The sequence below is a fragment of the Solanum dulcamara genome, chromosome 10 (assembly GCF_947179165.1).
Source record: "Solanum dulcamara chromosome 10, daSolDulc1.2, whole genome shotgun sequence".
In the NCBI taxonomy this organism is placed as follows: domain Eukaryota; kingdom Viridiplantae; phylum Streptophyta; class Magnoliopsida; order Solanales; family Solanaceae; genus Solanum; species Solanum dulcamara.
In genome coordinates this window covers 69,240,425-69,252,950 of record NC_077246.1, presented here as the reverse complement: position 1 = coordinate 69,252,950, position 12,526 = coordinate 69,240,425, and the positions used below count along the sequence as shown (strand labels likewise).

Below are 12,526 nucleotides of genomic sequence, written 5' to 3'. Positions count from 1 at the left end.
TACCTTAAGAAGAATAGGGGGCTCTATCTTATTAAACATCTGAAAAAGACGGCTGAGCAAACTTTGGCTGCACATGAAGGATTTTACGGTCGTGTCTGCTGCAGCAAACTCAAGCAGAAGGTCTGCTACCTTTTCCAAGTATTCCCTCGCAACATCAGCATTCCATGGGGGAGCCATGTGTGAAAGTATTCCAGATGATGCTGCACTTCCTGGTCTAGCATTTAACACTCCAGAACCGGACAATACACCTGATGCAGTCTGTGATGCAAGTCCAGAAGTTGAAGCAATTCCATCAGTAGAAGCCGCCCCTCCAACTTTCTTAGCGGCGGCTTTATGTGGACTTCTTGGCAATGACTCCAGGTTATTATTTTCCCTTCCACGTCCAGAAACCTCTGTTCAGAAATTAATCAAGCATTTAGAGGAATCCTACTACTAGAGAAGATGAAAACAAGAGTCTGCTTAGTGATAATCAAAAGACAATGCCTTATAAGAAAGGGAGTATTACAAACACTTCAGTTCTTTTCCAATTACAATGGGAAGCAGGGAGGTTCACAGTTTCTACAGCAAAGGCAACAAATTTAACAAGCAGCTGAAGCATTACCTGCAAATTCAGCCATCAAAAAATCCAAACCATTGGTTTTCTTTTCATTAGATGCATGTAGAAGAGGGAGTATACTTTCATGCTTCTCCAGTCCAGGAAGATTGTGATATTCAAGCTGACCAGAGAAATGGCGAGATGGGGGTTCCTTCTCCAACAGACTAAGAAGGGGCCGAACATTCTCTTGCTGAGTTGCTGTTGAAACAGGAAACCCATATGATGCCCCTTCAATCTGTTTTGATCCCCTATCAGTTGATATTCTACTTGTATTGCCACCTCTTTGCTGTCTAAGGTCAATCTCAGCTCGAAAGAGATCATTTTTGTATCTGTCTAAGCTTTCTCGATCTTTTGTTACTAAATTTCCATCTGACAATCTTGACAGACCTGAAGCTTCCATTGTAGCATTACTTGACCGAGGTCTCTCACCGTCCTGTCGAAAAAATGGAGAATCTGGTGAATGTGAAGCTGAAATACGTGAGGGTTCCTGCATTCCAGATGGCAAAACACGATCTCCATTCTTAAATTTAAGCATATCTGGCTGATCAGTTCCATAAGGGGGCATCTCAGTCTGCATAAATGAAGAATTGCCAGGGTCCAGTGGCCCAGATCGTGGTCGGGGTGCCAATCCATCAGGTGGGAACGCACCTCCACCAGATGCAGAAGCTAAACGGGCTGCTTCATTCAAGCTGTAGAGAGTGTTGATGAGCCTCAGCAGAATTCCATTTTTAGCAGCTATACGGCAAAAATCATTTCTAGAGGTAGACCGCTGAAGCTTAAACACCTGCCACATGCCATCTATAGCCATGTGAACCATTTCCCTGCAAGTGGTTTGGGAGGAGAAACTTTAGCAAAATATTATTTGCATAATAGTTAAATGAAGCTAGTTGATTTGAGACACTAATTTATCACGTCAAGGAATTTAGGTCATCCTGTTTTCAATCTAAGCTTCAATAAAAAGTAAAGAGAGAAAAAAAGGGCAAAGTGGAAAGGAGAAGATAGAATGGGTTCACAGAGATTATTCCGTTACTATAGCATTCCCATCCTATCCACATCTGGATTGCCAAGTTCCCTATATTTCGAGTGTATGTGTTTAAGATATAAGATGTGAGGTTTAGGTAAAGCAAAACTTGGGAAAACGAATTTGAATGCAAATTTAGTTATTTCCCATTTGTGTATCAGCATACATAGTTGCTCAAAATGGGAAGTAACTAGGTTTCAAATTTTATTTCCAAGTTTTGCTTTACGTAATTACTAGAAAGAGAGAGAACTCGGCAGTGCAAATAATTAAGCACAGCCATTTATTTAAAAGGAAAACATTTATACAGGTGGTGATTAGATAAGATATGACACATCTTCAGCTTACTAAGGACAGTGACCCTAGATAGAAAGGTATGGAGGTCAAGGATTAGGGTAGAAGGGCAGAGAGCAGCTGATTGTTGTACTACTTTTATGTGTGAGAGCAGGGGGTAGAGTCTCATCTTCTCCATATTTAGAAATCTTAGTTAGCATTCATGTAACATCTTATTCTTCGATTTTTACTACTACTTGTTGTTTCATTTGTTTTGTTCATCTTGCTATTTTATTGTCGTTATTTCCTTTCAATCCTACTTCAAATACACTTTCTTTGAGTTGTGGCTCTACCAAAAACAGTCTCTCTACCCCACAAAGGTAGGGGTAAATGGTAAGGTATATGTACATCCTCTAATGGGATTACCGGAGTATGTTGTTGCTTTCGGGTTGTGCATGATCGGCTTTCTCTCCTTTAATTGTCTCCCCAGAATGTGGCATCACCAATTCAACCCCGTCTAGCAGCGGGAACACAGTCCAAACATGTGTTCTTTTTATGGCGCAGATGCACCCCAAGAAATGGTCTACAGATTTAAATCTCCTCAGATAAGGTAACAGCAGCAGCATAGTTCTATCAGTAGCTTCTGGGGACAGTCCATTGAATGAACAGCCACATGTGTTGATGTCTAGATAAGGACAGCCACTTTGTGATGAGCTTTGCTTTCCACATAGATCTCCATGGAGATTCAAATACCTCCTCCTTTCATTACCAAAGAAAGGTTTCATGGTGAACTTTCCATTCTTTTCTCCCAACCGTAGTAAAGCATTAGATTATTGTCCTAGGTTTTCAAGACCTTGAGAAAGGTAGCAGCTGGATTGTTCATGAAACCTTCCATGCATGTCTAATCACTTTTCCACTTACACCACAAAGGGGTAGATTAATAAGAGATAGGCCGGGATGGTACCAAATACACTATTAATCAGTATGAACCTTCCTCCAAAAGACATGTTTGTGCATGATGCCAATTGTTTCTCTGTGTGTCTTAACCACAACATCTCAAACTTTTCTTCTGAAATTTTTTCCAAATTGTAAAAATCCAGGTAAGTGATTGGTAGAAACCCATTCTAACATCTACATATGCTCCCATACTCTTACTTTCTTGGTCCCCCAACTGGAATCATATAACTTTTACCCAAGTCTGTCTGGCCCTAACACTGCCGCAAAAAGTAGCAAAGATCACTCTCACAGATCTCACTGGTTATCCTTGATATCACATCAGACAATTGTATCATCTGCTCATACTTGAACAATACTGCAGACAACCTTACCTTGTTGAATCACACCCACCAATAGACAAAATCGAAAATGGACTATTTATTGGGACTATATTTTATGCCAAATTTTTGATACAGTAATAAAGTTTATTGATATTTGGCATAAAAACTCTCGTATACAATCATACTGCAAAAAAAGTAGAAAATCTACAGAAATAAATGGTTTTCTACGAAAATCACCCAATCATTTATGCTTAGAGGGACTTCAAGCGTGCCCCAAAAGGAAAAAGGGGATAAGAGGCTACTCTCTACTATACAAAATCCATCTCTACCTCATCAAAAGTTATCCTATTTATTATTTTTTTAATGAAAAAAAAGTTATCATATTTCTCTCTCCACATGATCCACAATAGAGCTAATGGAGCAACAATTCAGGAGATGCTTCTTCTCCTCCCTCTACCACCCTTCCACTGATGGTAACCTCTTTCACTGTGCCTGGCATCACCCAAACTAATCCAAACCATTTCATAATTTCCCACCATAACCTAGAAGTAACCGGATAATGTACAAGGAGATGGCCGACATCTTCACCCGGATCCCTGTACATAAAGCACCACCAAACGAAAGGAAGTTTCCCCTTTCTCAGATACTCAGTTGTCAAAATCACCCCTCTAACATCAATATGCCAACCACACTTAAATCAGGCTGACACTGCTATCTGAACTCAGGTCTTTTTCAATTACTGGGGACCCTGATTGAAAATATCAAGGTCATGAAACTTCTTTCAGAATTTATTCTTTTCTTTCTTAATTAGTTTTGTGTAATCTCATAAGCAATTTTGCACTTCCTGATGGTGACTTACTAACCTCTCCAACACAATTATATCAGCAACTAACTGTTTTCACACTTCAGATCAACTCCAAACTAATTTGTATTAGCAAAAAAAAAAATCCAACAATGAACAAAATCAAAATATAAATGTCCACAATAGGCAAAGTTCCAATATACACATTAGATAGCAACTCTTGTAGACCAAAATAATTATACAAGAGAACCACAACCATTAAGATCAAAACTCTAAAATGACAAAGACATGAGAGGTATGACATCTCGTCTGTAAAAGAAATGCTCTAATCAAAAGGTACAGAAGGCAAACCTATATTTGGCATAGTCAGCTTCTAAAAATCCCACAAGAACAGGTATTCCACGGTTAGCAATAAACATTTGCAACGTCAAGGGACTGTAAAGAAAGCAATCATAGAGTAAGGTGAACAACTTTTCATGTCATCAATGCAATAACCCAAGCCATAATCTCTATACCTCGACTGACATAGCTGCTGAAAGAAGTAAGCTGCTTCCATACGAATTTCTCGGGGACGATCGGGGGCAGCAAAACTCATCACAACAGGGATCTACAAAACAATTAAACATAAAGACAAGCTAAGAAAATTAAACATAAAGACAAGTTAAGAAAAATGGTTTAGTCCCAGTACCAAGAAGACTATCATTCTCAGTATTAACTTTTCAGAATTACTTAAACATTTATTTTATCATATTGAGAGTACAATCAGAAGTTTAAATGTAACACCTACAAGGCCAACAAGACGAGCATTTTCTTGGGAATATGTGTTATCTTTAACATAAATACAACTATATTTTGCAGTCTTTATTATTTGGAATTACTAAACATTTATTTACCAATATTCAAAGTACAATCAGAAGAGAAAATGCAAGTAACACTTACAAGGCCAACGAGACAAGCATTTTCTTGGGAATCTGTGTTATCTTGAACAATCAGGTTCAGTACCTGCAGCACTGAACACATGACCTGAAAATTGAAAACGTATTAGTCCACGAATTAACCAGAAAATGTGCTTAGAGACTGAAGCACAAATATGATCACAAGTTAGTGACATACACGAGTTTTGGGAACCTCAAGTAACTCCATCAGAGGAAGCAAACCGTGCTGGGTGACAAAAACAAGTTTCTGGTCTGGCCGTTGATGAAAGAAAGCAATTAACTTCTGACAAGCCGATACAATAACATCTTCTGATTCATCTGTTCTTAAAGATGATACTAACTTGCTGAATTCTACAGCCTGCCCATATGATAAGTTCCAAAATGTCCATGAGTCAGCTTCCATTTATCTTCTGTCCATAAATTCATATAAAACTTAAAGGACACAGAACTTTTTGTTATGGTCCACACAAATAAAGCATATAGGAAAGGCATATAAACTAAATATAACAGGGTTATTCAGTGGAGTTATCTTACACCTCTCTGGCATAAGCTAGAAATCCCTATTACCGGCTATTGGCTGCACTTTTTTAGCGCACCATTAGGTCCACTTCCTCCCTCTCCTTTCAATCATTTCTTTGTTTTCATTCTTTAAAATTTGAAAATAACTTTGAAACTTTCTAATAAAACCTTTTAGCAACCCATAAACCCTTTTTCTCAATTGGAAAGAAGAACTATCTAATCAAGATGATTCGTTCATTGCAAAAGAAAGAAACAATCCCCAACTCTACACATGAGCAGATCGGAAGACATAAGTTTCATGAATGTGATAAAATTTATTATATTTATGCTCTAATATAGACATTGTTGGTAGTTGCTTCCTACACAGCTTCTCTTCTCGCGCTTGCATCTGGCGTTGTTCCATTTGCACATTTGTTAACAGAGTTACTTGGCAAGATAGTAATCCAGCTAACCCACAGACAAATTTTTCTTACCCTCTTCTTCTATCTGTGTGATTTCTCTTTCTCCTCTTCTTCTTCTTTCTTCTTTTTTCTTCTCTTTTGCTTGTTTTCCGACGAATACCTCCAGATCTATTTAGATTTGGCCTAGATCTATTGATTTCCGGCGGCGGCCCGTGGTTTTCCATTTTCCGGCGTGACCAGTGTTTCCGGGGTGAACAGGTTCATTTCAACTGGAGTTGGTACCTCCGGTTTCCATATATTTTTGTTCATACACTTATCGTTGCATTTTGCTAACTTTAGATTTTTGAATAATTTATTAGTTCATACGTGTTTTCGTGGCTTTGGATAGTGATGGTAGACTAGGATCATGTTCTCGTTCAGGGTCGGGGACGAGGGTAAGGAGGGGTAAGTGGGTTAAAGGAGCGTCTAGACTGAGAGAAGGTTCTTGGAACATTGGGACGTTAACGAAAAAATTCATAGAGCTAGTTAAGATTCTAAAGAAGAGAAAGATTAATATAGTTTGTGTCCAAGAGACCAAATGGGTAGGTTCTAAAGCTAAGGAGATAGACGGGTATAAGCTTTGGTTCTCTGGTAGATCAAAATATAGGAATGGGATAGGCATTTTAGTAGATAGTGATTTAAGGGATCAGGTGGTGGAGGTTAGGAGAGTCAATGATAGGATGATGTAGATTAAGATGGTCATTAAAGGGAGCACGTTGAACATTATTAGTACTTATTCGCCACAAGCGGGCTTAAGCGAGGAGGATAAGAGGCGCTTTTGAGAGGATTTGGACGAGTTAGTGGGAGGTATACCGCCTACTGAGAAGCTTTTCGTGAGAGGGGATTTCAATGGGCACATCGGGTCTATTTCGGGATGGTATGATGATGTGCATGGAGGCTTTGGCTACGGGGACAGAAATGGAGGAGGAGTTTCACTTTTGAAATTCGCAAGAGCTTTTGGGTTGGTGATAGCCAATTTGAGTTTCCCAAAGAAGGAAGACCACTTGGTAACCTTCCGTAGTTCGGTGGCTAAGACTCAGATAGACTTTTTACTCCTTAGGAAGGATGATAAAGGTATGTGCAAAGACTGTAAGGTCATTCCGATAGACAACCTTACAATCCAACATAAGCTCTTAGTGATGGATTTAGGGATCAAGATGATGAGGAAGAAGAGGGTCGGGGATGATCGACCTAGGATCAGATGGAGGAGTTTGACCACGGCTAATGCCCTGGAGATGAGAGAGAAATTGAACGTCATGGGGATCTAGGATAGTAGTGGGGATGTGACCAGTATGTGACATCTTTTTATGCTTTTATTGAGCCGAGGGTCTCCAGGAAACAGTCGTCCTATCTTGGTAGGAGTAAGGTCTGTGTACATTCTACCCTCCCTAAACCCCACGTTGTAGGATTTCACTGGGTTGTTGTTGTTGTATGCTCTAATATAGAGTGTGCCTAGTACTGGTCTGTTAAACCTAAAGCTTTAGCAACAAATAAAAAAAATTATTCACAATCATTTTACATCTAAGAAAGAGACCAAGATGAGAAGGAAATTGAAGAAAATGAAGCAATAGGCATAGTGTAAAGGAAGGACATTTCCCCGTGTTAAAAATATTCTATGAAAACTATATTGCATTAAGAAGATTCCTCATGTCAAATAGGTATATGCCAATTAAACTTAATAATCTTTATATAAGATTTACACAAGGTACGTTTCATTTTACACAGAAATACAGGATTAGTCGCTTTAGTTGTATGCTATTTTGTAACCTTGACATGACTATTTTCCATTCCGCTACCATTGACATGGAGGAACAATACAGCAGCAACAACAACAACACCCAGTGAATTCCCACAAGTGAAGTCTGGGGAAGGTCAGACCTTACCCCTACCTTATGGAGGTAGAGAGGTTGTTTTCGAAGTACCCTCGGTTCAAGTAAAACAAATCCTGATATAAAGAACAAGACAATGAAGAGAAATCGAAACAAGAAACAATGCAAAAGTAGCCAAAACAACAATAAAATCATGTGATAATCGAAATGTTATAGACAACATACTAGGGTAGATTATTATTACAAACAAACAATAATAAGCAATGATAAACTAAAAAAACAGAACTATAATGATACAACTAGTACCATCACAAACACCAGCCACCCTAAGCAAGACAACACAACACGACCTAATATTCTTCTACCCTAATACAAGTCCTCCACACCTTTCAATCTAGGGTCATGTCCTGTTTTTTCACCTCACCCCAATACTTCTTCGTCCTACCTTTGCCTCTTCTCGTACTGCTATAACAAACCTCTCGCACCTTCTCATTGGTGTGTCTATACATCTTCTCTTCACATGTCCAAACAATCTCAGTCTCACTTCTCTCATCTTATCGACCACGGAGGCCATACCTACCTTATCCGGAATATCTTCAATTTCTAATAATATCCCTCCTAGTATAACCACACATCCACCTTAACATTCTCATCTCAGCAACATGCATCTTCTAGACCTAGGATTTCTTGACTGGCCAACACTCATGTCTCATACAACAAAGTCGGTCTAACCACCACTCTATAGAACTTACCTTTGAGTTTTGGTCGTACCTTTTTATCACACGAGACTCTAGAGGCTAGTCTCCACTTCATCCACGCCGCACCACTATGATGTGTGATATCATTGTCGATGTCCCCACTCCCTTGGATGCCCAAGATACTTGAATCTATCTTTCTTGGGTATATTTTGAGTGCCAAGCCTCACTTCCGTGCCTACCTCATGCATCGCATCATTGAATTTGCACTCCACATATTCTTAGTCCTACTCAACCTGAAACCTTTAGTCTCCAAAGTCTGTCTCCGGAAGAACTATACACAGAAAGGTTCTATTTTATGCCTACAGCAGCATAGCAATTAACCTCTAACTCACCATTTCATTGTCCAAGAGACCAAAAATTTTCATTACCAAAACAATCATTTACCGATTTCTAGTATCATATCAATTAAACACTCAAATAAGCACCAGTTGAAGGAAATGAGAAAGATACTAACAAAGAATATTCTCATAGTTGAAATTACACTATAAAGTCACACCAAAGGCACACAAAGGTCAAGGCATCCTTTCTGAAGGAAATGGGTAAACTGGTTATTCTTCAGCATCAGCAGAGTCAGATATTCAGTCCTCGTCAACTGTACACCTGTGGTTTCTTTGCAGCTAAAAGGGGTTTGAAATAGGGGATCCAATCTCTCCAGAAAAATTTCATTCTAGTGATGGAGAGCTTTAGCAAAATGTTATCGGTGGCATACGAAAACGGTTGGATTAGAGGATTTAGAGTCCAGAACAACAGTTATGACACATTGGTGATGTGTGATGGCGAGGTGGTAGAGCTACAACATCTAAGTTTGATTTTGGTGATCTTTCAAGCTATATCTCGACTCTGTATCAATTGGAATACAAGTCATGTATATCCCATTAATGGGGTTGCAAACTGTTGCAGCTTTTCTTGAGAATTTGCAAACTGAAGCAAGGTTGGTTGCTTCACATTAATAGTGAGTAATGAAGCTCGTTCACACATGAGAATCTGCAAAAGAGGGGCACTGTCCTAAGTAGCAAATGTTTTCTCGGTGGAAGTCAAACAGAGTATCTGTCATTTGTTTTTGTATTGTCATGTTACTGCACAATTGTGGCATTTCTTTATGAATACGAAATTCCAAAACAGATGAACTTTTGAGAGGTTGGTACAGAAAGGGAGCTAGGAAGAGGAAGCTTTCTTTGGTTGAAAATACTATACCTGCTTACATATGGCATTATGGAGGATTATATGGAACGAGAGAAATAGAAGATGCTTTGAAGATGGTGCCAACTCCATTCACAAGATAAAGTCTAATTGTATATTTGTGTTTGGCTTTTAGGGTGGACTGGAATATGTAAATGAGGCTGAAAAGTGCTACAGGTTTTAGAATCACTAAAGGGATGGCTGAGGCTGAATTTTGTTTTATGGTGTTGCCCTGCTGATATAGTACAGATAAAACAGTAATCTCCGTGCTGAATCATTTATAAGATTTACCTTACCTTTTCACAAAATCAAAGGTCAAGGCATCGTCACAAAAATAAGCAAAGAAAACTAGTCTAATAGTACCTGAAGGTGAAACAGATTTTCTGTTGGTAGTTTATCATCAAAGCCCTGAAAAAGCATCCAAAAAAGAAAGAAATAAGAAAATGGGGGAGAAAGACGGTGAGGTATAACAAAATATACACTTTTTTTTATAAAGGTAACTGCTTGATTTATGTATATTTTGTTTTTTTAGGTATAACAAAATATACATAAATCAAGCAAAAACGAATAAGCACACATACTAAACCATCCATGTCTATTACATCCTCCTTCAACACACCCATCATGATACTGAGTAAATCGCCACCATTTGGTGGTCCTGATTCACTTTCCATTTGTTTCTTAGCAATCGTGGCCCTCAACTTTGTTGCCAAATCGTTCTTTCCAGTTTCGGCAATTGCATTGTTTTGAGTGATTTGTGAAGATGATGCAGAGAGAGACACTTCAGCAGCGCGATTCTCCAGGTTCTTCTCCAATGGATGAAACAGGTCATCCAACGAAGCATCACCAGGGGGGTCACTGAATCTGCTCAGTTCATTTCCTTGTGGAACAACTGATGTCTTCACAGCCTTCACAGTCTCGTACGCAGAATTTTCAGTAAGTTTTGTCAATAATTATAGAAGAAAGGATAAAAATTTAATTCTCACATTTTATAAGTAAGATGTATCCTTGACCCATTGGTTTAGTTTAGTTTTAATCTAGAAGGTCAATCTAAGACAAGGGAGCTAACAAAATCCAACAATTGATCAGTGCTAATTACAGTAGTCATTTTAGTCCAGCAAAAAAGATAGAATAAGCACTTTGTTTTGAGGGAGTGATTTGGAGTTGAGATTCCATCAAAACACCTCCTATTCCTCTCATTCCATATTGAACTATTTTGAACCTCAACTCTGATTATGTTTCTTTTCTCCTTTACGTCTTTTCGATTGCATCAAACGTTACTCAATGTTCCTATGTCATCTATATAACTTGTTGCTATCTCATGCTGTATCATTTTCTAACTATTTCTTGCCTGGAATTTTTGTGAAAGCTCAGGTGCGGACCCATGTTGAGTGAGGGGGTGTCCAGCGACACCGCTTCGTTTGAAAATTTTACTAAATATATATTTTAATAATTAGCATAAAGTAATAAATTGACAAAATGACACTACTTGACAAGAGATTCATCTTGACACATTGGTTCAAAGCTTAGATTTGTTCTTGAGGTTGGAGGTTCGAACCTCAACCTAAGCACATTTTTGCAAAATATAACATATAGCTTAACATTGGTTAACCAGTTTTAAGCTGTATGTTATATTTTGCAAAAATAAGATTAGGTGGAGGTTCAAACCTCCAACCTCAAAGAACAAAACTAAGCTTTGAACCAACGCTCAAAGAGGCATATCTTGTCAAATAGTGTCATTTAGTTCAATATATCTTCTTATGCTTACTATTAATATATATTTAGTAAAATTTTCCGACGAAGCAGTGTCGCTTGACACTCCTTCGCTCAACGTGGGTCTGCCCCTGAGCTTTCACAAAATTTTAAACAAGAAATAGTTAGAAAATGATACAGCATGACATAGCAACAAGTTATATAGATGACATAAGAACATTGAGTAACGCTTGATGCAGTCGAAAAGACCTAAAGGAGAAAAAAAAACATAATTAGAGTTGAGGTTCAAAATAGTTCAATGTGGAAAGAGAGGAATAGGACGTGTTTTGATGCAATCTCAACTCCAAATAACTCCCTCCAAACAAAGTGCTTACTCCATCTCTTTTGCTGGACTAATATGACTATTGTAATTAGCACTGACCAGCTGTTGGATTTTAATAGCTGCCTTGTCTTAGATTGACACAGAAAAGGGATTCATTAGTTCTTTTGTTAATGCTTTTTCCTTTCCATGTAACTATACATCTACTGGATGTTCTTTTGAGAATGAAACATCCAACTTTATCAACAAAAAAAAGGTTCAAATAGTTCAGAGATGATCTAAGGAAGAAAAACTATCTACTAAGAGTAACAAGCGGGAGGCGAACGTGCATAATATGGATGAATTAAAGAAACAAAAATAAGTGAATACTGCAAATCAGAGGAAAAAAGTTCTTTTTTCTGAATAAGCGCTTGTTTGGATTGGCTTATTTTAGGTGTTTTAAAACCAAAATAGCTTTTTAAGCAGTTTTGTAGTGTTTGGGTAAAACAAAAGGTGCTTATAAGCACTTGATTCTAAGCCAAAATAAAATAAGCCAAAAGTCACAAGTTAGAATTTCAAACTTATGGCTTTTGGCTTATAAGTCATAAGCCAATCCAATCAAGCTCTAATAAAGAGCCTGTTAGGATTAGCTTTTGTTTTTTGACTTATAAACCAAAAGCCATAAGTTAGAAATTCTAACTTGTGGTTTATGGCTTATTTTTATCATTTTAGCTTTAAAACCAAATGCTTATAAGCTTTTTAAAAATTTATCCAAACATTCAAAAAGTGCTTAAAAGTTATTTTAGCTTAAAAACACTTAAAAGGCCAATTCAAACAGGCTTACAGAATCTTGAGCTCAGGCAGGATAGGTACTGAGATATCTCCTTGTA

The 12,526-nt window shown here is 38.0% G+C and overlaps 1 protein-coding gene across 1 annotated transcript in view; it reads right to left on the bottom strand.

The window, feature by feature from the left end:
- The window catches only part of LOC129871215 (MAP3K epsilon protein kinase 1-like), a 28,191-nt gene that overhangs the window by 3,556 nt on the left and 12,109 nt on the right, over positions 1-12,526 (bottom strand). Inside the window, exons 13-20 of the mRNA XM_055946104.1 lie at positions 10,207-10,533; positions 9,989-10,033; positions 5,079-5,258; positions 4,905-4,988; positions 4,481-4,572; positions 4,317-4,400; positions 602-1,416; positions 4-392 (exon numbers count right to left, since the gene is read on the bottom strand). Of these exons, the coding sequence (XP_055802079.1) occupies positions 4-392; positions 602-1,416; positions 4,317-4,400; positions 4,481-4,572; positions 4,905-4,988; positions 5,079-5,258; positions 9,989-10,033; positions 10,207-10,533 (2,016 nt within the window). The remainder of the gene's footprint in view (positions 1-3; positions 393-601; positions 1,417-4,316; positions 4,401-4,480; positions 4,573-4,904; positions 4,989-5,078; positions 5,259-9,988; positions 10,034-10,206; positions 10,534-12,526) is intronic.